The sequence below is a fragment of the Lithobates pipiens genome, unplaced genomic scaffold (assembly GCF_037356315.1).
Source record: "Lithobates pipiens isolate NorthernLeopardFrog02 unplaced genomic scaffold, aLitPip1_a1.2 Scaffold_24, whole genome shotgun sequence".
In the NCBI taxonomy this organism is placed as follows: domain Eukaryota; kingdom Metazoa; phylum Chordata; class Amphibia; order Anura; family Ranidae; genus Lithobates; species Lithobates pipiens.
The window spans coordinates 11,593,297-11,619,897 of record NW_027507786.1 but is presented as its reverse complement, the minus strand read 5'-3'; the positions used below and the strand labels follow the sequence as shown (position 1 = coordinate 11,619,897).

At 44.6% G+C, this 26,601-nt stretch overlaps 1 protein-coding gene and 1 long non-coding RNA gene across 2 annotated transcripts in view; one reads left to right on the top strand and one right to left on the bottom strand.

The window, feature by feature from the left end:
* The window catches only part of NAV2 (neuron navigator 2), a gene marked incomplete in the record, with an annotated part of 348,087 nt that overhangs the window by 107,653 nt on the left and 213,833 nt on the right, over nt 1–26,601 (bottom strand). Inside the window, 1 exon segment of the mRNA XM_077453608.1 lies at nt 10,129–10,251. Coding sequence (XP_077309734.1) covers nt 10,129–10,251 — 123 coding nt within the window.
* LOC143929667 (uncharacterized) overlaps nt 1–26,601 on the top strand; it is a 33,275-nt gene that overhangs the window by 2,086 nt on the left and 4,588 nt on the right. The gene's annotated exons all lie outside the window — the stretch shown is intronic.

Genomic DNA, 26,601 nt, shown 5'->3' with positions numbered 1-26,601 from the left:
GCCATGGTTATTACCAGATTTTTGGTGACTTTTTCAGAAAGGCAGCGTTAAAGAAGAATTCCAGGTATGGATATTTTGTATGTAGTTCCATTGGTCCATTTTGGAGCAATGTAACTAAGTATATACCCATACCATACTTGATGCCCCTGGAAGCTGGAAATCACTGCAGTAAATGCTGTATTGTCTGAACGAAACCCATGCAAAGTGGCCGACCTCCTGTGTTCACAATGCAGCAGGGCAGCCACTAAGCACGGGACTTGGGAGTTGGTGGCAGTCACTGGAGTAGTGATGAATACTTCAGTGATTTTCAGTCTTCAGTGCCATTGCTGAGGTATGGTAAACGCCAGCATTTCTTAACCAGGGTGCTGCCACATCCTAAGGTGCCTTATCAGCTTGTCAGGGTGTCGCACTACATTCCAGATTTTTGAGAACTCTGATGTGAAGGGGGTGAGGTAAATGAGGACTCTGATGTGAAGCGCGGGGGGTGGAACTAAGGACTCTGATGTGAAAGGGGAGGAGGGGTGGGAAGGAGGAAGGGGGACTAAGGATATGTAAGGAAGAGACTGAGAACTTTTATGCGCAAGGTGAGACTAAGGACTATAAAGTAAAAGGGAGGGACTGAGGATTCTGATGTAAAAGGGAGGAGGGCTACGGACTCTGACGTGAAAGGGAAGGAAGACAGAGGACTCTGATGTGAAAAGGGAGGAGGGGTGTGAGGACTCATGGTGTGAAGGTGGGAGGGGGACTGAGGACATGCAAGGGAGAGACTGAGAACTCGTATTCGTAATAGAAGACAAAGAACTTTAATATCAAAGAGGGAGACTGAAGAACTAAAATTGTAAAAGGGAGGAGGGCTAAGGACTCTGATGTAAAAGGGAAGAGAGCTAAGGACTCTGATGTAAAAGGGAGGAGGGCTAAGGACTCTGATGTGAAAGGAGAGGAGGGCTAAGGACTCTGATGTAAAAGGGATGAGGGCTAAGGACTCTGATGTAAAAGGGATGAGGGCTAAGGACTTTGATGTAAAAGGGAGGAGGGCTAAGGACTCTGATGTAAAAGGGAGGAGAGGTGTGAGGACTCTTGTGTGAAGGGGGACTGAGGACATGTAAGGGAGAGACTGAGAACTCTTATGCGTAATAGAAGACTAAGAACTATAATGTGTAAGCCCTTGTACACACGGTCGGAGAATCTGTCGGAATGAGTCTTATCGGACCGTGTCGTCAGATAATCCGACTGTGTGTGGTATGCATCGGACAGATTCCATCCGAATCTCCGTCCGACCCAATTTTCCAACATGTTGGAAATATTTCCCGACCAACTGGGCCGGACGGACCTAATCCGATCATGTGTAGAGCATTTTGATCGGACCAAGTGCCACGCATGCTCAGATCAAATTCCTACATCAAAGCTATTGGCTACTAGCCTGAATGTAGTCCCATCGTAACGAAATTACGTCATCACGTTCTGAAAGATCGGATTTTTCACCAACTTGGCCCGACCGTGTGTATGCAACAGTTTCGGACACAATCCGTCGGACTAAATCCGACGGATTTGGTTGGCAAAATCTCAGACCGTGTGTATGTGGGCTAAGGGGGAGACTGAAGAACTATAATGTAAAAGGGAGGAGGGCTAAGGACTCTGATGTGAAAGGAGAGGAGGGCTAAGGACTCTGATGTAAAAGGGAGGAGGGCTAAGGACTCTGATGTAAAAGGGAGGAGGGCTAAGGACTCTGATGTAAAAGGGAGGAGGGCTAAGGACTCTGATGTAAAAGGGAGGAGGGCTAAGGACTCTGATGTAAAAGGGAGGAGAGGTGTGAGGACTCTGATGTAAAAGGGAGGAGGGCTAAGGACTCTGATGTAAAAGGGAGGAGAGGTGTGAGGACTCTGATGTAAAAGGGAGGAGAGGTGTGAGGACTCTGATGTAAAAGGGAGGAGAGGTGTGAGGACTCTGGTGTGAAGGGGGACTGAGGACATGTAAGGGAGAGACTGAGAACTCTTATGCGTAATAGGAGACTAAGAACTATAATGTGTAAGGGAGGAGGGCTAAGGACTCTGATGTGAAAGGAGAGGAGGGCTAAGGACTCTGATGTAAAAGGAAAGAGGGCTAAGGACTCTGATGTAAAAGGGAGGAGGGCTAAGGACTCTGATGTAAAAGGGAGGAGAGGTGTGAGGACTCTGGTGTGAAGGGGGAGGGGGACTGAGGACATGTAAGGGAGAGACTGAGAACTCTTATGCGTAATAGGAGACTAAGAACTATAATGTGAAAGGGGGAAACTGAAGAACTATAATGTAAAAGGGAGGAGGGCTAAGGACTCTGATGTGAAAGGGAGGAAAGATTGAGGACTCTAATGTAAAAGGTGGAGGATTCTGATAGGTTGAAAGATCCCAATTTTAGACTGTGGTGCCTTGAGATTTTGCATATTTTTAAAGGGTGCTGTAATTAAAAATAAAAATGCTGATACACGCTGTTATATGCTTTGTTAAACTGGTCCAAGCTGGACCAAATGTAACTATGTATATAATGTTCAAATCTGCAATTATAATTGAAGTCTTCAATAGGCTCATTCCTACAACACAGACTAAATCTCTCCTTTCCTGGGGTCCTCCTGAGTCGGGTGGGACAGTATGTGCTGCTGGAGGGAGAGAATGGCTGCAGGCTCATCCAATTTACTGGAAGATGAGGCGGCAACAATTAGGACATATCTTTGGTGTCGGGAAGTGCGATGATGACAGGACAATTCTCCGCTCTCTTACGGGAACTGTCCTGTGACTCACCACACACACGGAATTGCTCAGAGCTGCACAGGTATCCATCCACCCCTAACGCTCACGTATCTCCATGCATCCCCAAACCTGGCCGTATTATGTAAAGGGGAAAAAAACAAGCCAATAAGACATCTGCCGGCTGTTACAGCCCCCTGACTTTACTGTGTGGTAAAGGTTACCACAGGTATGGTGAATACTCATTTAAAGGGTAACTCAACTTTAGTGGGGAAACAAATTAGCAAGTAAAGAAATAATAATACAGCATATATAATTGCGATATACGCATCATAAGTCATATTATAAATTGAATGTTAATGAAAAATTATCTTTCCTTTTCAATCTGCAGCCACTTTAATTTTGGGCAAAATGCAACATGGCCACCTGGAGGAGCTCTATACACAGATGGTATACAGAGCCCCCCCATTTCCTGCTTGTGTGATTGGCTCACTGATTTTCCAAGAAGCCCGCACTAAGATTTGGGGAATTTCCTGCAACAAAAATGTAATTCTTTTGGTGAGATACTCTCAAAAGGGAAATCACATCTAAAAAGGGATGCAGGCCCAGCAGCTTTCCTCATTAGAGCTCTGCAGGTGCAGCAGCTGATTGATGATTTTAAAATCACTCCGATTCACATTCCTCTGCACATGGATACAGAGAAAAAGCCACCCCCCCCCCCCCCCGCTGGAAGAACACAGCGATTATTGCTAGCAGCTATAAGAGCCGCGAGCAATAATTGCATGTAAAAATCCAGCAAGCAAACATTAGTAAACATTCAGCCTGCCCATACATGGTTCGAATCTCAGCCGGGTTCAGCAGGAACCATCTATGGCCAGGCTGCCTTGGGAGTGCTGCATTAATCTGTACATAAGGGTTAGCTGCAAATACAAGTTTATGACAATGGAGAGTGAAGGAAGAGAAGGGGGGAGACTGAAGAACTATAATGTAAAAGGGAGGAGGGCTAAGGACTCTGATGTAAAAGGGAGGAGGACTAAGGACTCTGATGTAAAAGGGAGGAGGACTAAGGACGCTGATGTAAAAGGGAGGAGGACTAAGGACGCTGATGTAAAAGGGAGGAGGACTAAGGACGCTGATGTAAAAGGGAGGAGGGCTATAGACTCTGATGTAAAAGGGAGGAGGACTAAGGACGCTGATGTAAAAGGGAGGAGGACTAAGGATGCTGATGTAAAAGGGAGGAGGGCTAAGGACGGACAGCACTCCATAAACCTGTATGCAGGGATTAGTTGACCATACAACTTTAACCACTTGCTGACCGTATAACTTACATATACAGCAGCAAACTGGCACTGCTGCGTAGGGTCATGTACTAGACCACCTTCGGGTCTGGGGGCGCGCATGCACAACCGCCAGTGGCCCGCTCCCGCTGTGATTATACACAGTGGGAGCTGATTGGCAGATACGGCAAATTCGATACGGCGACTATGGTGGATTCGATGTCCGCCGGCACCTGCCGATCCTTCGGTACTGAGGGAGAACGGTGGTCTGCCTAAGTTAAAAAGGCAGATTACCATTCTTAAAGCAGGGAAGGCATTGATCCTGTGTTTATGCAAAACCCCCTAGTGAAAACACCTCCCATAGTACACAGAAACACAGACTAGGCACACGGTTAACCCTTTGATCGCCCCTGATGTTAACCCCTTCCCAGCCAATGTCATTAGTACAGTGACAGTGCATATTTTTAGCACTGATTACTGTATTAGTGTTACTGGTTACCGCAAAATGTCAAAACTGTCAGTTATTGCCCGACTGTCTGCCACAATATCACAGTCCCGATATAAGTCGCCGATTGCCCCCATTACTAGTAAAAAATAATAATAATAATAATAAAAAATAAACAAAAATATCCCATAATTTGTAGACGCTATAATTTTTGCGCAAACCAATCCATATACGTTTATTGGGATATTTTTTTTTTTTTTTTTACCAAAAACATGTAGCAGAATACATATTGGACTAAATTGATGAAGAAATTAGATTTTTTACATTTTTTTTATTGGATGTGTTTTATAGCAGAAAGTAAAAAATATTGTTTTTGTTTAGTTTTTTTTTCAAAATTGTCAGTGCCTTTTTATAGCACTGATAGCTGTATAAAAAAAAAAATAATGGCCTGGGCATGAAGGGGAGTGGGGGAAGGGGGTAAATCTTCTGGAGGACAAGTGGTTAAAGCGGGAGTCCGCGGTTTTTTTTTTTTTAAAGCCAGCAGCTACAAATACTGCAGCTGCTGACTTTTAAAATAATGACACTTACCCGCCCAGCACGCCCGCGATGTCGGCACCCGAAGCCGATCTCTCGATCGTCTCTCGGGTGCTGCCGCCGCCATCTTGGGTATGGGAATCAGGAAGTGGAGCCTTGCGGCTTCATTTCCCGGTTCCCTACTGCGCATGCGCGAGTCACGTTGCGCAATAAGGATGGTCTCCGCTGTCTCTGGGATCCGTGTGTTTCCCAGCAGGCAGCGGGGGACTTTCGGAAAGGGGCGTAGATTCTGCGGAAAGGGGCGTCGATTCTGCAGATATCTATGCCGGAAGTGGGTGCAGATACCTGCACTGTACAGGTACCTGCACCCCCCTCCCCTCTGAAAGGTGCCAATTGTGGCGCCGGAAGGGGGGGAGGGTTCCAATGAGCGGAAGCTCCACTTTAGGGTGGAGCTCCGCTTTAAGAAAATAGTGTGTTGTAAAGTGCTGAGCAAACTGTTGGCACGTGATAAATCCTGTAGAATAATAATAATAATAATATTAGAGAGGGGAAACCAACACTGCTGATCACATGGGGAGGAATCTGTGACTGGAAGAGGATTTGGCTCTAGCGGTGCCCCCCGGCCACCTACCGCTATGAGATGATTACCAGATATAGGACACTGCCATCTCTTGCCCATGCCCTAGGGCACAGAAGGATGTGCGCTCTCTAAAGGAAGTTGTATACATATCATCCACTGGTCCTCATTACTCTGACCCCTCCCCCTCCAGGGCAGCCATTTATCAACCCAACGCAGCGCCGGCGGCGGGGAATGTATGGCTATGGGACGGCTACTTAAGGCATGCTTCTATTAATAGACGCATCATTTCACATCTCTGAAACCTCCACCACAAACAGTACACAACGACACCGCCATAGTGGAGACATACAGGCCGGGAACGGGGCCCGACCAATGACAAGAACCAGATTACATTCTCATGTCGCTACAACAAGAAGTATTCATTCATCAGCATTGTAGGAAGAGATAAGCAAAACTGGATAGTTGTATTATTCAGACATAATTACTAAGAAAGCGATTGCGGGAAGGAAGGTATAGGTTTGTTTTTGTTACATATGTTCCTCAATTTTTTTTTTACCGTATAATTGGTTTATTACTATTTGTTTATTACTGTAATGTTTACTTTATTTATTTTATATATTCATTTAATTATTTACATTTAGACGCCTTTCACACAGGCATTCTGTGTTCTTCCTCTGTTCTGTCTTCTGTCATGCTTGTTTGTTTTTTTTTTTTTTGTTTTTAAGAAAATCGGATGAAAAATTGACCCGGACTTCAGTTTTTACATCCGTTTTCTACCAAATTTCTAAATTTTTGGAACAATTAGAATTCAAAAATTGGTCAAAAATTGATCGATCGTTCTGAATTCTATAATTAGCTGGTTGCTAAGGATTGGGCAGACAAGCCGGCTGCCGCGTTCTTAGCAACTGATGACTCATCGGCTGTCAGAGGGGTTCCCCATTGACAGCTAAATGTTAAAACTGCTGGCAATTAAAAATTCTGGAATTCTGGCAACACTAATATTTAAAATAAAAAAAATAAAAAATGGTGCGGGGTTCCCCCCCAAAATCCATACCAGACCCTTATCTGAGCATGTAGTCTAGCAGGCCAGGAAAGGGGGAGGGGTCAGCGAGCGGCACATAAGCTGTCAGAGGGGTTCCCTGCTGACAGCTGATTGTAAAAAAATGCCAACAATTAAGAATTCAGAAAAAAACTGCGTGCCCCCCCCCCATACCAAGCACTTTGGATCTGGTATGGATTTTAAGGGGAACCCCATGCCAATTTTTGTTTTTTTTAAATATGGTGTGGGGTCCCCGCCAAAATCCATACCGGACCCTTATTCAAGCATATAAAAATAATAAAAAAACTGCCAACACCAAAATGTTTTAAAAAATGGAGTGGAGTTCCCCCCCAAAATCCATACCAGACCCTTATCTGAGCATGCAGCCTGGCAGGCCAGGAAAGGAGGGGGGCGAGCAGATCATCAGCTGTCAACAAGAATTCTGAATAAAACTGCGTGGGGGTCCCCCCCCCATCCATACCATGCACTTCAGATCTGGTATGGATTTTAAGGGGAGCCTCGTGTAATTTTTTTTTAAATGGTGTGGGGTCCCCCCAAAATCCATACCAGACCCTTATCCGAGCATGCAGCCTGCAATGAGCAAGCGCCCCCCCCCCCCTCCCCACCTCAACTATAGCAGGCCTCATGCCCTCAAAATGGTGGCGCATGTTTATGGGGGCAAGGGTATCTTCCCCACAACCCTGGCTGGTGGTTGTAGGAGTCTGCTGGAGGGGGGCTTTTGGAATCTGGAAGCCCCCTTTAACAAGTAACAAGTGTAGTGTAGAAAAACACAGGAGACAGTTTTTGACCAGTCCTATTAAACCCCCCCCTGTAGATCCATCATCAATCATGATGCCCAAACACTACCACCGACCCGAAAAACAAAAGAGCCACCTTCTGCCAGTTCTTAAATAAGTAAGGGGCGGGACCACCCAATGACATCCCCGGGTGACCCCGTCCCCTTGTGATGTCATCGACCCAGCATGCCCCCGGTCATGTTATATCAATGCTGTTTTCCACTGGCCCTTTATACATATTATACATTAACCCCGTCCCTCCAGTGACCACAAGTAGTTGGGTGCGCTGAGCCCGGTCTCCTGTTTTGCTTAGGTTGGTGATATTGTTGTCTTTTGCTGGTTACCATCTGCCACCAATGTTCTATTATTTCATCATTGCAGAGAAACGCTGTACAATTCTGTCCTTCTGTGTGAGTGACACAATACAAGCCGGAGGGGCCCCAATCTCTATAGATAGCAACTGAAGGTTAGCATGGAGCTACATAAACACAGGCAAGCCACACGAGAGGGCCAATCACAGAGCTCCGGGGCTTAATGGGTTAAAGCCTGCAAATATTTTCTGTTTAAGGAACAAATGTCGCCATTCTCAGCTTATCACCAGGGATCAAAAATAGACCCAGAATGTGAAATATTGCTGAGCGCCTCTCCCATGGATGCAGCGGGTTGTACTTAAGATTTCTTTACTTGGCCTAAAATAAAGCGAATCTAAATATCCAGTGCTGGATAAAGAATGGCTGCAACCTCTCTTCTTTCTGTGTCGGTCTATACTCTATGCCAAGATACACAACAGGAAAAAGAGAGGAAATCCTCTATTACACAGTTGTCACCAAAAAAATCAGGTGTCACTATTAGAAGATTTCCTGTTTAGGTGGAAACTGTAAAGTTTGGATTTTTCCCATCACTTTTTTGGGGTGAATCACCCTAAGGCAGGGCACAAAGCAATAAATACCCAACAGGGGCCTATCCACATTCCATACAAAATTATAAACATTGTAAATGAATACAATAAATAAGGTAGGAATGCATTGATACATCGGTACCCGAAAATGAATTACCGTATTAGCTTTTGGCAATAAAAGAGAAAAAAAAAGGTGGCATACTGTGCCTCATTGACTTCAATGCCAAATTGCATACTATCGACTGCAATGCAAAATCGCCTCCCATTGGCTGCAATGCAAAACCGTGTACCATTGACTTCAATGCAAAATCGCATCCTATGGACTGCAATGCAAAATCACCTCCCATTGGCTGCAATGCAAAACCGTGTACCATTGACTTCAATGCAAAATCGCATCCCATTGACTTCAAGGCAAAATCGCATCCCATTGACTTCAAGGCAAAAGTCGCACCCCATTGACTTCAAGGCAAAAGTCGCGTCCCATTGACTTCAAGGTAAAAGTCGTGTCCCATTGACTTCATGGAAAAAAAGTCGCATCCCATTGACTTCATGGCAACAGTCGCGTCTCATTGACTTCATGGCAACATCGCGTCCCATTGACTTTATGGCAACATTGCGTCCCATTGACTTCATGGCAACATCGCGTCTTTTTTTTTTTTTAAACTGAGTTTTGGTTTTCGGCCAAGTGCATCCTGAATTTTCTGAATCAGTTTTGGCACTGGAATTTTTATTTCGGTGCACCACTACTTCAAGGTAATGTGGTCTAAAGCAAGGGTCTCGAAAACTTTTCAGTAAGAGGGTCACATCGACAGGGAGATTTACTAAAACTGGAGAGTGCAAAATCTGCATAGACACCAATCAGCTTCCAGGTTTTATTATCAAAGCTTAACTGAACAAGCTGAAGTGAGAAGCTGATTGGTTACCATGCACAGCTGAACTAGATTGTGAGTGCTCAAGTTTTAGTAAATCCCCCCCCCCCCCCCGCAATAGTATATTTTGCAAATATTCGCAGACCAACACCAAAAATATCCTCATCAGAGCCCCTTTTACATCAGAATCCCCCTTACATCAGGGTCCCCATCATAATCCCCCCTTACATCAGGGTCCCTATCAGAATCCCCCCTTACATCAGGGTCCCTATCAGAGCCCCCCTTACATCAGTGTTCATATCAGAGCACCCCTTATATCAGAATCCCCCCTTACATCGGGGTGCCTATAAGAGCCCCCTTATATCAGAATCCCTCCCTACATCAGGGTCCCTATCAGAGCCCCCCTTATATCAAAATCCCCCCTTACATCGGGGTCCCTATCAGAGCCCCCCTTACATCAGGGTCCCTATCAGAGCCCCCCTTACATCAGGGTCCCTATCAGAATCCCCTCTCTCTTACATCAGGGTCCCTATCAGAATCCCCCCTTACATCAGGGTCCCTATCAGAGCCCCCCTTATATCAGAATCCCCTTAAATAAGGGTCCCTATCAAAGCCCCCTTTACATTAGGGTCCCCATCAGAATCCCCCCTTACATCAGAAATGAAGACCACAGGCAGCCTCTGCTGACCTCAAGTCAGTGCACATTGGGGATAGGCCACTGACCCTAGCTGTGGGGGGGGGAGGTTGGGAATAAAATCTTGTGCTGGGCCAGACATGGTCCGTGGGCCATAGTTTGGAGACCCCTGGTCTAAACAAGCAGGATTCAAAATCATATTAGCTGGTCATAGGGAGAGGAAATCAAGGCTTTCACACGGGCAGCGTCTGCTCCAATCACAAGTGTGCCTGCTCTATAATTTGCAAACAGAAATCAGACCAAAGACAGGGTTGGTTTTTTTTATATGTTTTTCTGACCTGTCAGCGTCCCCCTGTCCCGGCGACGAGTTCCGCTGAAGAGTTTCCCGCACAGCCGCCATTCCATCAGGTAGTCGGTTCAGTCTTCGGGTGTACAGGCCCAGTCCGCCATCGGTCAGGTAGCTGATAGAGAAAGCAAAGAATAATCAGACACCGTGACCTTACACCACAGCATGTCTACTACATGTATAGTATTTATTACAGGTACTTATTATATATATATATATATATATATCTTCTTATATAGTTAGATCAATTTACACAGCACTTTACATATATTGTACATTCACATCCGTCCCCGCCTTCAAGGAGCTTACCATCTAAGGTCCCTATCTCACATACATACACATACTAGGGCCAAATCAGACAGGAGACAATAAGACCCCTTTCACACCACACCGCCGATAGTGTGGGCGGTAAAACGCCGCTATTTTTAGCGGCATTTTACTGCCGGATTTGCGGCGCATTTCGGCCGCTAGCGGGTGATTTTACCCACCGCTAGCGGCCGAGAAAGGGTTAAAACCGCCGGCAATACACCGCAATAGCTGCGTTTTGCCGGCAGTATTACAGCGCTGCCCCATTGATTTCAATGGGGAGCAGCGGTGGAGGAGCAGTAAACACACCGCTCCAAAGAAGCTGCTGGCAGGACTTTTCCCTGACGTCCTGCCAGCGCACCGCTCCAGTGTGAAAGCCCTACAGGGCGGATTGCAGGCGCTATTTCTAACGCTATAGCGCCTGAAAAACGCCCTGGTGTGAAAGGGGTGTTAACCACTTAAGGACCAGAAGGATTTGCCCCCTTAATAACCAGGCCATTTTTTGCGATTCGGCACTGCGCCGCTTTAACTGACAATTGCGCGGCCGTGCAACGCTGTACCCAAACAAAATGTCTGTCCTTTTTTCCCCACAGAGCTTTCTTTTGGTGGTATTTGATCACCCCTGCGATTTTTACTTTTTGCGCTATAAACAAAAAAAGAGCGACAATTTTGAAAAAATAACAATTTTTTACTTTTTGCTATAATAAATATTTAAAAAAAATAAAATAAAAAAATCTCTTCATCAGTTTAGGCCAATACCTACGGTATTCTTCTACATATTTTTGGTTAAAATTTTTTGCAATAAGTGTATATTGATTGGTTTGCGCAAAAGTAATAGAGGCTACAAAATAGCAGATAGTTTTATGGCATTTTTATTATTTATTTTTTACTAGTAATGGCGGCGATCTGCGATTTTTAGTGGGACTGCGACATTGCGGTGGACAGATCAGACACTTTTGACACATTTTTGGGACCATTGACATTTATACAGCGATCAGAGCTAAAAATAGATACCTAACATGTCACGCTTTAAAATTGCGCACGCTCGTGGAATGGTGCCAAACTTCAATACTCAAAAATCTCCATAGGCGAAGCTTTAATTTTTATTTTTATTTTTTTTACAGGTTACCAGTTTAGAGTTACAGAGGAGGTCTAGTGCTCGAAATATTATTCTCGTTTTAACGTTTGTGGCGATACCTCACATTTGTGGTTTGAATCCCGTTTACCAATGTAGGCGCAACCTATGTATGCGAGGTGATGGGGGCACTTTAAAATGTATTTTTTTTTAAACTGTCCCTTTAATTTTTTATAAATTTTTTTTGATCACTTGTATTCCTATTACAAGAAATGTACACATCCCTTGAAATAGGAATAGGGCATGACAGGTCCTCTTTATGGAGACATCTAGGGTCTATAAATCCCCATATCTGTCATCTACCCTGGAAAGCATGAGATAAAAAACAAAAACAAAAAAAACATTGATTTCTGCTTTCCAGAAAAAAAAAAATATCATATAAGATCTGCTAGAGCTGGAAGTGATATCATGACATCACTTCTGGCCTCCCAGGGTCATAGAGATGGCTGGTGAGCAAGGTGAACGAGGTGACGTAAAGCGCATACAACGGGACTATAAAGAGGCCAGTAGCCAATAGCTTTTGTCTCGTAATTTATTCCGAGCATGCGTGGCACTTTGTCCGTCGGAATTGTCTACACACGATCGGAATTTAAACGACCGGATTTTGTGGTCGGAAAATTTTAGATCCTGCTCTCAAACTTTGTGTGTCGGAAATTCCGACGGAAAAAGTCAGATGGAGCCCACGCAAGATCGGATTTTCCGACAACACGATCCGATCGCACATTTTCCGTCGGAAAGTCCGACCGTGTGTACGGGGCGTAAGGCTCCACGCACACACTGGACGTTAAAATAACGTTATAAAAACGTCAGTAGCTTCGCAATGAATTTTTCAACTTCTTTCAACGTTTTTGCAATAGTGTTTATTAGCGTTTTTCCACTTTTTTTTTTTTTAAGAAAAAAATAAACATTTTAGTTTTTTCAATGGATCAAAAATGTAAAAAAAAAAAAAAACGCTGGTGAGCGACGTTTTTGAACGTTTATCGATGTTTATCAGCATTAGAGCGTTTTTACAGCTGAAAAACGTCTCTCAGAACCCACTAGTTTTTTGGGTTTTTTTTACTGCTCAAAAACGCCACTGCCCAAAACTGCTGATAAGACCCCTTTCACACTTGGGCATTTTTCAGGCACTTTAGCGTTAAAGCGCCTGAAAGAAGCCTTCTCGGCATTCCCAATGTTGAAAGCCAGGGTACTTTAGAGCCCTTTCACACTTCCAGCGCCTGAAAAACGCTGGTAAAGCGCTGTTTAAACTAGCGGCGCTTTACCAGCATTTTTCGAGCGCTAGCTGGGTGCTTTTAACCCCATCTAGTGGCCAAATAAAGGGTTAAAAATGCCCACAAAGCGCCGCTGCCAAAAGCGCTTTGCAGGCGTTTTTCAGGCGCTTCCTATTGATTTCAATGGGAAGGGGCACTTTAGGAGCTCCAAAAGCGCTGCAAAGAAGCTGCTTGCAGCGTAGCGCCTCAGTGTGACAACACTCGGGCTTTCACATTGGGATTGCAGATGAGGCTTCTTTCAGGTGCTTTACAGGCACTTTTTTTTAAACGTTAAAGCGCCTGAAAAACGCCCCCTTGTGAAAGGGGTCTAACAGCCTGTGTGTGCATGGACCCATAGGATAACGTGAAAGTAACGTACAACCAGGGGCGCACTGACCATTCGGCTGCTCGGGCACTGCCCGAGGGCCCCCGGGCCACTAGGGGGCCCCCGTCAGGGTTGTCAGCCTCAGTAAAACCAGGGACAGTATGTAAAAATCTGCGTTTTCTTTACATCTGTCTCTGAAATGTTCCTTTTGGTCTAAAAATCCTGAGATTCTAGCTGCCTCACCTCTCCAGTACCTTCTCAGCCAATAGAAACATGTCTGTGTATACTGTGTGATTGTATACTGTGTGTGTATACTGTGTGGCCCCCATAATCTCTGATTGCCTGGGGGCCCCATAATCTCCTAATGCCCGGGGGGGGGCCCCACGAGTTGTCAGTCCGCCCCTGCGTACAATATATGACAACTGTCACCTCTTCTGCCTTGAGATTGGCCGGGGATCTTCTTGGGTCCTTTCTTCAATAGCTCCTAGTCAAAACCACAAATGGATACCAAACCATGATAAATCAGCGATGTCAATAGTTTCAATCTCATGAATATGCAATCAAGATTGTAGCAGATCTCCCCCGAGGCCTGATCCTCCCGGGGGGGGGGAATACAGAATACAGGCCCAGCCTGAAAAATGGCTCCACATTCCCGGAGCTCAGGCACAGACTTCCACCCATACTAACCAATGGGAGGGCGATCGATCCCATTCTGTCCCGTCTTTCCTATCTGCTGGCCGTGGGAAGACAGGATGATGATCTCAGACACCTTAAGGAATGAGGTCATCTCACACTCAGCTGAGGTGGGTGAGGAAGGGGGGGGGGGGGGGATGGAGGGTTCGGGGGGGGGGGGGGGGGGAATTGGTTTGCAGCCATGCAGAAAACTTCCCAAAAATGTGGTGAGTCCACTCCTACAGGACGTGTTACTACAGAGCGACCAGAAGGGTCCAGCCAGAGATAGGAATCTGCTGACACCGCCAAAGGTGACCTTTACATAATGACCCCCCACACCCTCCATCTACAGCTCAATACAAACACTGGAGGACTTACTCATGTTTAGAGAATCTCAAGAGTTTTTGGTCAGAAATCTCTCAGATCTTTTATTTGTTTCAATCTGTTTCATGATGAACCAATGTGCGCCGCTTTGTATTCATCAAAACTTATAAGAGTTTATTTTACCCCCCTTCCTGACCAGAGCACTTTTTGCGATTCGCGCACTGCGTCGCTTTATTTCATTTTATTTCAGTTACTTATATAGTGCGATCAATTTACGCAGCGCTTTACATATACATTGTACATTCACATCAGTCCCTACTCTCAAGGAGCTTACAATCTAAGGTCCCTAACTCACATTCATATATACTAGGGACAATTTAGACAGGATCCCATTAACCTACCTGCATGTCTTTGGAGTGTGGAAGGAAACCTGAGAACCCGGAGGAAACCCACGCAGGCACAGGGAGAACATGCAAACTCCAGGCAGGTAGTGTCGTGGTTGGGATTCGAACCAGCGACCTTTCTTACTGCTAGGCGAAAGTGCTACCCACTACGCCACTGTGCCGCTTTAACCAATTCCCGACCGGCGCACGCCGATGTACGTCGGCAGAATGGCACAGACAGGCAAATGGGCGTACAGGTACATCCCTTTAAATTTGCCGCGCGCTCAAGCGCCGCCCGGGACCTCCGTGGTTCCGATCGCAGGTCCTGCGGTCTCAATCGCCGCGGGGATACCCGCGATCGCCTCACGGGGAGGAAAAACGGGGAGATTCTAATGTTATCAAACATCTCCCCTTTCTGCCTAGTGACAGTGTCACTGATCTCTGCTCCCTGTGATTGGGAGCGCTAATCAGTGACGTGTCACTCATAGCCACGCCCCCCCCCCCCACAGTTAGAAACACTCCCCAGGGCACACTTAACCCCTACACTGCCCCCTAGTGGTTAACCATTTCACTGCCAGTGTCATTTACACAGGAATCAGTGCATTTGTATAGCTCCGATTGCTGTATAAATGACAATGGCCCCAAAAATGTGTCAAAAATGTCTGATGTGTCCGCCATAATGTCGCAGTCACGATACAAAAAAAAAAAAAAAAAAATCGATGATCACTGCCATTACTAGTAAAAAAGCCATAAAACTATCCCATATTTTATAAACGCTATAACTTTTGCGCAAACCAATCAATAAACGCTTATTGCGTTTTTTTTTTTATAAGAATATGTCGAAGAATGCGTATCGGCCTAAACTGAGGAAAAAAATAGTTTTTGTATATATTTTTGGGGGATATTTATTATAGCAAAATGTAAAAAATAATGCTTTTTTTTTCCAAAATTGTCGCTCTTTTTTTGTTTATAGCGCAAAAAATAAAAACCGCAGAGATGATCAAATACCACTAAAAGAAATCTCTATTTGTGGGAAAAAAAAGGACGTCAATTTTGTTTGGGAGCCGCGTCGCACGACCGCGCAATTGTCAGTTAAAGCGACGCAGTGCCGAATCGCAAAAAGTGCTCTGGTCTTTGGCCAGCAAAATGGTCCGGGGCTTAAGTGGTTAACTGACAATTGCGCGGTCGAGCAACGTGGCACTCAAACAAAATCGACGTCCTTTTTTTTTGCCCACAAATAGAGCTTTCTTTTGGTGGTATTTGATCACCTCTGCGGTTTTTATTTCGTGCGCTATAAACAAAAAGAGAGCGACAGTTTAAAAAAAAAAAAAAAAAAAAAAGCGTTATCTTTTACTTTTTGCTATAATAAATATCCCCCAAAAATATATAAAAAAAAAAATTTCCCCTCAGTTTAGGCCGATACGTATTCTTCCACATGTTTTAGTTAAAAAAAAAATAAATAAATCGCAATAAGCGTTTATTGATTGGTTTGCGCAAAAGTTATAGCATCTACAAAATAGGGGATAAATTTATAGCATTATTATTATTATTATTATTTTTTTTTACTAGTAATGGCGGCGATCTGAGATTTTTATCGGGACTGCGACATTATGGCGGACGCGTCTGACACATTTTTGGGACCATTGGCATTTATACAGAGATCGGTGCTATAAAAATGCATTGATTACTGTAAAAATGTCACTGGCAGGGAAGGGATAACACTAGGGGGCGATCAAGGGGTGAATGTGTTCCCTAGTGTGTGTTATAACTGAAGGGGGGAGGGGACAGTGCAGGGGAGATGACAGATCGCTGTTCATACTTTGTATGAACAGATGATCTGTCTCTTCTCCCCTCAGAGAACTGGAAACTGTGTCTACACACACAGATCCTGGTTCTCTGTGTGCCCCGAGCGATCACGGGAGCATCGGCTCTGTGAGCGAGCAGGGGGCATGCGCGCGCGCCCCTAGTGGCCGAAATTGGAAGCAAGGTAACATGGCGGCGCTTCGCGCAGACGAAGCTGGTCGGCAAGCGGTTAAAAAGCAACTAGAGCAAGGTATCTGAGTTGGCATCAGCCTCCTATAATCTCCCTGTACAGCAATGCTCAGACTGGGGAAAGAAAGAAACAGCACAAGGAGTCAATCAGTTGTGCTGCACTGCTCATTTGCCGATATGGAACATGCTGATAGGAGGATGGAGCAGAGAGACAGATTATTATTATTATTATTATACAGGATTTATATAGCATCAACAGTTTGCACAGAGCTTTACAATATAAAGAGATGCAATACAGCAACAATACAAGAAGGCTAGGAAGGCCCTGCCCCTGGGAGCTTACAATCTAACAGAGAATGAGCTCATCAGTCTGCTGCTTCTCCTTCAAGGGCTGGTCACGTGGACAGGTTTGGAGGGGTCATCTCTTAGCTGAGTCTTGTAACTAGCTAAGAATTGAGCCAATAAATGTCTGTATTGCTTATTAAAAAAATGTAAAAGGAATATTGAAGGCATGTTCCCCATACCAACCATTTGTTCATTTTCTAACTTCCTCTAGAAGAATGAAGGATTTGATTAGCATAATTATATAACTAATGAAGATACTGTAAGTCAGGGGTCACCAAACCTTCAAAACATAGGGCCAGTTTACTTACCTTCAGACATTAGGGGGGGCCAGAGTGTGGTCAGTGAGGGTAAAAAAAAAAAAAGTCCTGAGATCAGTGGGAAAAAACAATGCCCGTCTTTGGTGACAGTGGGAGGAAGTGTGACCTATTGTTGGTGTCATTGGAAGTAACTGTACCCCGTCGTGGTGTCATTGAGAGCAATTGTGTCCCCCGTCTTTGGTGTCATTGAGAGCAATTGTGCCCCATCTTTGGTGTCATTGGGCCCAATTGTTCGTGTCACTGGGCCCCGTCGTTGGTGTCATTGGGAGTAATTGTGCCCCGTCTTTGGTGTCATTGGGCCCAATTGTTTGTGTCATTGGGCCCCGTCGTTGGTATCATTGGGAGTAATTGTGCCTCGTCGTTGGTGTCATTGGGAGTAATTGTGCCCCATCTTTGGTGCCATTGGACCTAATTGTTGGTGTCATTGGGAGTAATTATGCGCCATCGTTGGTGTCATTGGGAGTAATTGCGCCCCATCTTTGGTATCATTGGGCCCAATTGTTCATGTCATTGGGCCCAATTGTCTGTGTCATGGGAGTAATTGTGCCCAGTCGTTGGTGTCATTGGGAGTAATTGGGCCCAGTTGTTGGTGTCATTGGGAGTAATTGGGCCCAGTCGTTGGTGTCATTGGGAGTAATTGGGCCTCATCTTTGGTGCCATTGGGCCCAATTGTTCATATCATTGGGCCCAATTGTCTGTGTCATGGGAGTAATTGTGCCACGTTGTTGGTGTCATTGGGAGTAATTGTGCCCCGTTGTTGGTGTCATTGGGAGTAATTGTGCCCCGTTGTTGGTGTCATTGGAAGTAATTGTACCCCGTTTTTGGCGTCATTGGGAGTAATTGTCCCCCGTTGTTGGTGTCATTGGGAGTAATTGTGCCCCATTGTTGGGGTCATTGGGAGTAATTGTGCCCCATTGTTGTTGTCAGTGGACGAAATAGTGCCCCATGGGCCGGATAAAAAAAAAAAAAGAGTTTGGAGACCACTATTGTACTGCTGGCTCCCACTGGTCCTTTAACCCCTAGACGATTTAACCCCCACCCCCCTTCCTGACCAGGCCACTTTTTGCTTTTTAGCACTGTGTTATTTTAACTGGCACTTTCACGGTCATGCAACATTGTACCCATATGAAATTTATATCATTTTTTTTCACACAAATGCTTTCTTTGGTGGTATTTGATCACCTCTGGGTTTATTTTTCTATACAACCACTTTAAGTAATTTGCACTTTTCTGTAGTTACTCTTTTTTTGTTGTTGCACGTATCTATAAATGCATCTGCACGTATATGAACATAAATAGATTATACTTTTTTTTTTTTTTCTTGAATAGTGGCAATTTTAAATCCTACGTTTTAGGCTTTAATCTCCTTTTAATGTGTTTGTGGGGGTCAACCAATCCGATATAAAAAGGGCCAATAAAAGGGATAATCCACAAAGAACAGATGTTTAATTCTGGCCCAGTGAACACCATTCCGCCTCCGTTCTACATATCAAAGCCCCCTTCTAGATTTTTTATAATAAGAGGGGGGGGGGAGGATCGGCCATCACCTCTCAGAAACGGGATCCAGCCAGAGAGCCCCAATTACACACGGAGATTACATTCTGTACAATGTCTGCCGGTGTATTCAGTTACAGGGAACCTGAAGACGAGGTCCCTGCAGGGCAGGATGGCGGGATTTCCCCCCCCCCTAAAGGATCCGAATATGAGAATAATACCAGCACCGGCAGTAAAACGAGGGCTCACTATGTTCTATAGAATGTCACAAAGGTTTCCCAGGAGTGTGAGCTACCGCTGCAATGTGTAAGTGAGATGGGAGAAAAAAGATTGGCAGTTCAAAACATTTCATCATAAATGTATACGTTCAAACATGACAGGAAACTGAGACAACGAGCTTAAAGGGAAACCGAGACACATATTCCAGCTATTATTGTATCAGTTACCTGGAACTCATTTTTAAATGAGATTCTTAGATTTTTTGCTGTTCCATATTCTAATTATTGTGTTTCACGCACAGATTAGTAACTGATCCCTCTAGTGGTACTGGGGCAATCAGCACCCTTGATTAAAGAGGACCTGCAATGTGGAGGCTGTGCCCATAAAATGTCAGCAGGGAGCACTGGTATTGCCTATATATATATTTTATTACAGGTACAGCGAAAACTTGAATTGTAATGCGGTTCGCGAGCGTTTCACAATACGAGATATTTTTTTTTTTTTAAGTCCTGACTTCTAAAAAATAAAATTGGGGTTTTGGCTTTCGATACATTTTAATCATCAGTATTATTAAATCGCTCAGAACTTGGGTGTGCAGCGGATGTGTTGGTTAGCATCTTCCTGGCACGCATTGGGGCCCATCTACTAAAGGCAAGTGCAGTTGTTCCAACACTTAGTACATGAGGAGAAGCTGCGCTGCCCTCCATCATCCAATCATGTGCAAGCAAAAATGCGGTTTCTTTATTTTCCTTGCATGCGATTGGGTATTCTTTGCAAAGTGAAGCTTTACCTCATTTACTAAGCTTTGGAGCAACTTAGAAACATAGAAAAGTGACGGCAGAAAACGACCGAATAGTCCATTAAGTCTGCCCATTTTTTTTGTTTGTTTGATTTTTTTAAAAAAAATTTTTGTTTGTTTTATTTTTTTTATTTTTTTATTGTTTGATTTTTTTTTGATTTTTTATTTATTTTTTGTTTGTTTGATTTTTTTTAGTTTGTTTTTTTTTTATTTTTTTTGTTTGTTTTTTTTATTGTTTGTTTGATTTTTTTTAAAAATGTATTTATTCAGTTTGTTTGATTTTTTTATTTTTATTTATTTATTTATTTTTTTGATTGTTTGATTTGTTTCGTTTTTTTGTTTGTGTGTTTTTTGTTTTGTTTTGATTTTGTTTGTTTTTTTGTTTGTTTTCAATAACTTTTATGTCTGACTATAGATCTATGTTTGCCCCAAGCATGTTTGAAGCCATTTACTGTTGACGGTCTAACTACCTTCTGCTGGTAGTTTGTCCCCAGCATCAACTACCCTTTCAGTGAAATAATACTTTCTAATGCCGCGTACACACGATCGGACTTTCCCGGCGGACAATCCGACGGACTTTGCAGCTGAGGTCCACCGGACTTTCGCGCGAACGGACTTGGCCACACGCAATCACTCCAAAAGCCCGACGGATTCGAACGTGATGAACGTAGAATAAGGAAGTTCATAGCCAGTAGCCAATAGCTGCCCTGGCGTCGGATTTAGTCCGTCGGACTAGCACACAGACGAACGGATTTGTCCGCTAAAAGCCGAGTCTGGCGGACAAATCTGAAGCCGCTCTTATTTCTAGGTCCGCCGGACTTTTGGGAAGAAAGAGTTCGCTGGAGCCCACACACGATCGAATTGTCCCGACGCAAAAACGATCGAATTGTCCGATGGAAAATTTAACATGGGGGACATGCCCGCAAACTAACTGGAGGGAAGTTCAAAACGAATCTTATGCCGCGTACACGCGATCGGACTTTCCGGTGGATTTGGTCTGGCAGAGTCTGTCGGAAAGTCTGATCGCTTGTACGCGGCATAAGATTCGTTTTCAACTTCCCTCCAGTTCGTCTGCGCCCATGTCCCCCATGTTGTTACATTTTTCATTTTATATATTTAAAACAAATGCCCCATGGCACTTGCAAAGTGCACAGTCTGGTTTGCCTTTAGTAAATCAGCCCCCGTTGCATTCAGCAATCACTACATACCGGCCGCTGATAAATATCTGCAAACGTTTGGCAATGCAATATTTGCACTCACACCGCGTACACACGATCGGAATTCCGGCCAGAAAAAGACCGATGAGAGCTTTTCACCGGAAAACGCGACCGTGTGTACGCTCCATCAGAATCTAGCTGTCCGAATTTCCGCCAGCCAAAAATTGATAGCATGTTCTCAATTTTCCCGACGGAAATTTTTTCTATTGGCCAATTTTCAGCTTTCAGCGCTGTCACAATTTGAATGACAATTGCGCGGTGATGCAACACTGTAAACTTGTGAAATTTTTTAATCATTTTCTTCACACAAATGGAGTTTTCTATTGGTGGCATTTAATTACTGCTAGGTTTTTTATTTTTTACAAGAAAATTTTGAAAAAAAAAAAAAAGTCTTTCTTATGCCGCGTACACACGATCGGAATTCCAGCCAGAAAAAGACTGATGAGAGCTTTTCATCGGAAAACGCGACCGTGTGTACGCTCCATCGGAATCTAGCTGTCCGAATTTCCGCCAGCCAAAAATTGATAGCATGTTCTCAATTTTCCAGACGGAAAAACTTTCTATCGGTAATTCCGATCGCGTGTATGCAATTCCGACACGCCAAAAATCACGCAATGCTCAGATTCAACTACGAGACGGAAGCTATTGGCTACTGGCTATTGAACTTCCTGTTTCTAGTCACGTCGTATGCGTTGTACGTCACCACGTTATAAACTAATCGGAATTTGATGTGACCCATGTGTAGGCAAGACAGCTTGAGCCGAATTCCGTCGGGAAAACCATCAGAGCTTTTTCCGACGAGAATTCCGACCGTGTGTACGCGGCATAACAGGAGCATTGGGTGAGTATACTGAAGGGCTTCTCATCCAGCTCTCCGTGTGCACAAAATATAAAAGATTTTCTCCTTCTCAGTCGCCCCGTCTCCTCAGGAAGATAAAATGTATTCGATTTACTGAACATTCGGGGACCCCCCCAAAAAAAAAAAGAATCAGAACTCATTTTTAGCACACTGAGAAAGCTTAGCAAATCCGACAGGATTAGTACAAAACAATCCTACGTATAAGGAGCTTAAATACTGAAAACCTTCCGTTCAACATTTAAATATTTAATCCATCAGAAAAGAAATTCATCAGCTAATCAGCTACAGATCAGAGTGGAGAAGAGCTGGACCTACCTGGGGGGGGGTTCCTGAGATCACTGACCTCCTGAACAGTCCTCGGTGTGCCCCCGGCTCTGCTGACTGCTAGGAAGAGATGAAGTTGCAACTCCTAAATAATCTCTATGGCAATGCCACGGATCTTCCCATCCTCAGCACCTTTCTCTAGGAGCGTTGCTAGCCCGGGGAAGACGGGGGGGGGGGGGGAAGACGGGGGGGGACGTCTCAGAGGACTTTGCTCCGCCCAGAGGGCCATGACAACTGTTTTTTTTTTTTTTTTCTGAATTGCACCAGCCAGCTAAAAAAATAAACAGTACAACAAATACTAGACGCGGTTCACTGGGGTATATGTCTCCTCTCCGAGGAATCCCTTGCCTGCTTCTGTGTGCAAGGAAAATACAATCATACCATGTGCAAATAACACCTCTGTACCTAGGTGTGACTATACAAAGAGCCAAGACACCTCAGCCAATCAGAATTCAGCTATGACGTGCGATTGCTTCTTAGGTTTTGCTGTGCATTGTTCATCACTATAATCACTCTGCCTTGTACCAGGCTCGCCAAGTTCTGTCATTGTTACATTGTATTGAAAAAGTAATACTTAAAGTGGTTGTAAACCTAGTTACACCAGGCTTTACCTACAAGAAAGCCTATAATAAGGCCTATAATAAGGCTTACCTGCAGGTACTGGAAATATCTCCTAAATGGTGTAGGAGAGATTTACCATAAACGCCTGCGCCTATGTCATAGGCGCATACGCAATGAAGAATGGGCACGATTGTGCCCCTTCATGCGCGCATAGCTCTTAACCTGACTTGTTCATTCACTGACTTAGTTGGGGTAGGCGGAACACTTAGGTGGGGGTGGGTCAGCCACGACTCTTGACCTTTGACCTCTCGGGACCCACCTGCTGACCTTTGGAGGAGGTCCCTATTTCAATCCCTGAGTCCTAACCTTGTTCTTCAAGGGGAAACCCTAACCCTAACCCCCAACCATAACCATAACCCCCAACCGTAACCGTAACCCCAACCGTAACCATAACCCCAACCCTAACCCCAACCGTAACCCCAACCCTACGAAACGAGCCGGAGTCCACGACCCCGGAAGGTAAAGGGGCGAAAATGGATGCGGCCTCCAGCGGGCACAGCGCGGGCCTTGTTTGCAGGTAAGTGCATACTAGCCCATTATGCTTTTTATTTTCAGGGGGAAAAAAAGAGGAAGTAAAACCCATCAGAGTTTACTTCCTCTTTAAAGGGCCAATTTACACCGCATGCAGTCCAATGCGTTTTTATTTTTCTGCATCAAAAACTCATGGATAGTAGGTTACCTGGCTTTCAATTGCATAGTTCACACCAGTGCGGTCAGTTCCAGGGCTTTCCTGTTCTAGAAAAAAAAAAAAAGGGAGGACATTTTCCTGCATTGGACTGTGCTGGAACGTGGTAAAATGCATCAAAAGCGCACCGGAATGCCCTAGAACGTATCAAAAATGCATCAAAAACACAGACCCCTGCACAGTGGGAAAAGGAAAAGGAAGAAAAAAAAAAAGCATCTGGAATGCATTCAGAAACACATCAAAATCGCACACGCCAAAAACGCGTTAAAAATGCATATGCAAAAATGCATCTGGAATGGATCTGAAGTGCGTTTTTCTGGTGTGAACCAGCCCTGAGGACAAACTACTACAAATTACAACAAATCGCATGAGATCACGTAAGGCTCAATGCACAATAGCTTTTTCAAGCTTCAGCGTTTAGCAGCAGGAAAAAAAAAAAAAACATTATTTTGCAGAGTTTTTGGGAGCACTTAAAGCTCATTGACACACCATGACATCACAAATAGTTCACTGACACACTGTGACATCACTAGAAGCTCGGTAACACACCATGATATCACTAAAAGCTCGGTAACACACCATGATATCACTAAAAGCTCGGTGACACACCATGACATCACTAGAAGCTCGGTGACACACCATGACATTACTAGAAGCTCGGTGACACACCATGACATCACTAGAAGCTCGGTGACACACCATGACATCACTAGAAGCTCGGTGACACACCATGACATCACTAGAAGCTCGGTGACACACCATGACATCAGTAGAAGCTCGTGACACACCATGACATCAGTAGAAGCTTGGTGACACACCATGACATTACTAGAAGCTTGGTGACACACCATGACATCACTAGAAGTTCAGTGACACACCATGACATCACTAGAAGTTCAGTGACACACCATGACATCACTAGAAGCTCGGTGACACACCATGACATCACTAGAAGCTCGGTGACACACCATGACATCAGTAGAAGCTCGGTAACAAACCATGACATTACTAGAAGCTTGGTGACACACCATGACATCACTAGAAGTTCAGTGACACACCATGACATCACTAGAAGCTTGGTGACACACCATGACATCACTAGAAGCTCAGTGACACACCATGACATCACTAGAAGCTCGGTGACACACCATGACATCACTAGAAGCTCGGTGACACACCATGACATCATTAGAAGCTTGGTGACACACCATGACATCACTAGAAGTTCAGTGACACACCATGACATCACTAGAAGTTCAGTGACACACCATGACATCACTAGAAGCTTGGTGACACACCATGACATCACTAGAAGCTCAGTGACACATGATGACATCACTAGAAGTTCAGTGACACAAGATGACATCACTAGAAGTTCAGTGACACACCATGACATCACTGGAATCTCAGTGACACACCATGACATCACTAGAAGCTCAGTGACACACCATGACATCACTAGAAGCTCGTGATACACCATGACATCACTAGAAGCTCAGTGACCCACCATGACATCACCGGAAGCTCGGTGACACACCATGAAATCACCAGAAGCTCGGTGACACACCATGACCTCACCGGAAGCTCGGTGACACACCATGACCTCACGAAAGCACGGTGACACACCATGACATCACCGGAAGCTCAGTGACACACCATGATATCACCGGAAGCTCAGTGACACACCATGATATCACTAGAAGCTCAGTGACACACCATGATATCACTAGAAGCTCAGTGACACACCATGATATCACTGGAAGCTCAGTGACACACCATGACATCACTAGAAGCTCAGTGACACACCATGACATCACTAGGTACCAACCAAAGGGTACCTAAAGCAGCCTCACCAGAGCCAGAAAGCTCATTAAATAAATAGTTTGGAAAATGTTTTCTCCATTTTACTCAATAAATACATTTTAAATTCCCAGAGCCTCTTGGATATGTTTATTATGGAGAGAAGGGGGGCTATGAAAAGTGATGTCTAATGAGCCCCCCCCCCCATGCCTGGGAGAAATGTCTCTAATTCCTCATTAATAGCTTCCCCTGCGTTCCCAGGATGGGACAACAAGACGGATCTGAGGTCACTAATACCGAACGATAGAAGTCTCTTCTCCCTCATATTCTGGGGGCAATTATCCAACACACAGATCTCTATCAGAGTACCCCGGAAACACATCCCATCCCAGATATTCCCACCCCAGAGAAGAATGGAGGGGCTGAGTGCAATTATCAGACCCCCAGCAGGAGGGCCGATTACAACGAGGGGCAAATCACTGGAGCATTATATGGGCCTATAGAATCTGTGCTCTTTATTAATGCTATAGAAAGGTTGCAGGTTTCTGCTATAATGGGGCTGGGTGGACAAAAAAAAAAAAACCTGAATTTATAGTTTTTTTTTTTTTTGGATATAATATATATTTGAAGGGAATCATTTATTGCAAATCGCTGAATCGGAATGTTTTACCGTCCCAAAAGCTCTGCTTCCTTCTATACAGTATACACTCGCAGGCCACTTTATTAGGTACACCTGTTCAATTGCTCGGTAACCCAAATTGCTAATTAGCCAATCACATGGCAGCAGCTCAATGCATTTAGACATCTAGATATGGTAAAACAACTTGCTAAAGTTCAAACCGAGCATCAGAACGGGGAAGAAAGGGGATTTAAGTGAACTTTGAACGTGGCACTGTGGTTGGTGGCAGACAGGCTGGTCTGAGTATTTCTGGGATTTTCACACACAACCATCTCTTGTGTTTACAGAGAATGGTGGAGAAAAGAGAAAATTTCCAGTTGTGTGGAGGAAAATGCCTTGTTGAGGTCAGAGGAGAATGGGCAGACTGGTTCTAGATGATAGAAAGGCAACAGTAACTCAAATAACCCCTCGTTACATCCAAGGTATGGAGAATACCACACTGGATGCCACTCAGGACAGGAAACTGAGGCTACAACTGCACAGGATCACCAAAATAATAGAAGATTGGAAAAACTTTGCCTGGTGTGATGAGTCTGGATTTCAGCTGCGACATTCAGATGGTGAGGTCAGACTTTGGCGCATGGATCCGTCCTGCCTTGTATCACCGGTTCAGGCTGCTGGTGGGGGTGTAATGGTGCGGGGGGTATTTTCTTGGCACAATTTGGGCCCCTTAGTACCAATTGAGCATGGTTTATACCCCATGGCCTACCTGAGTATTG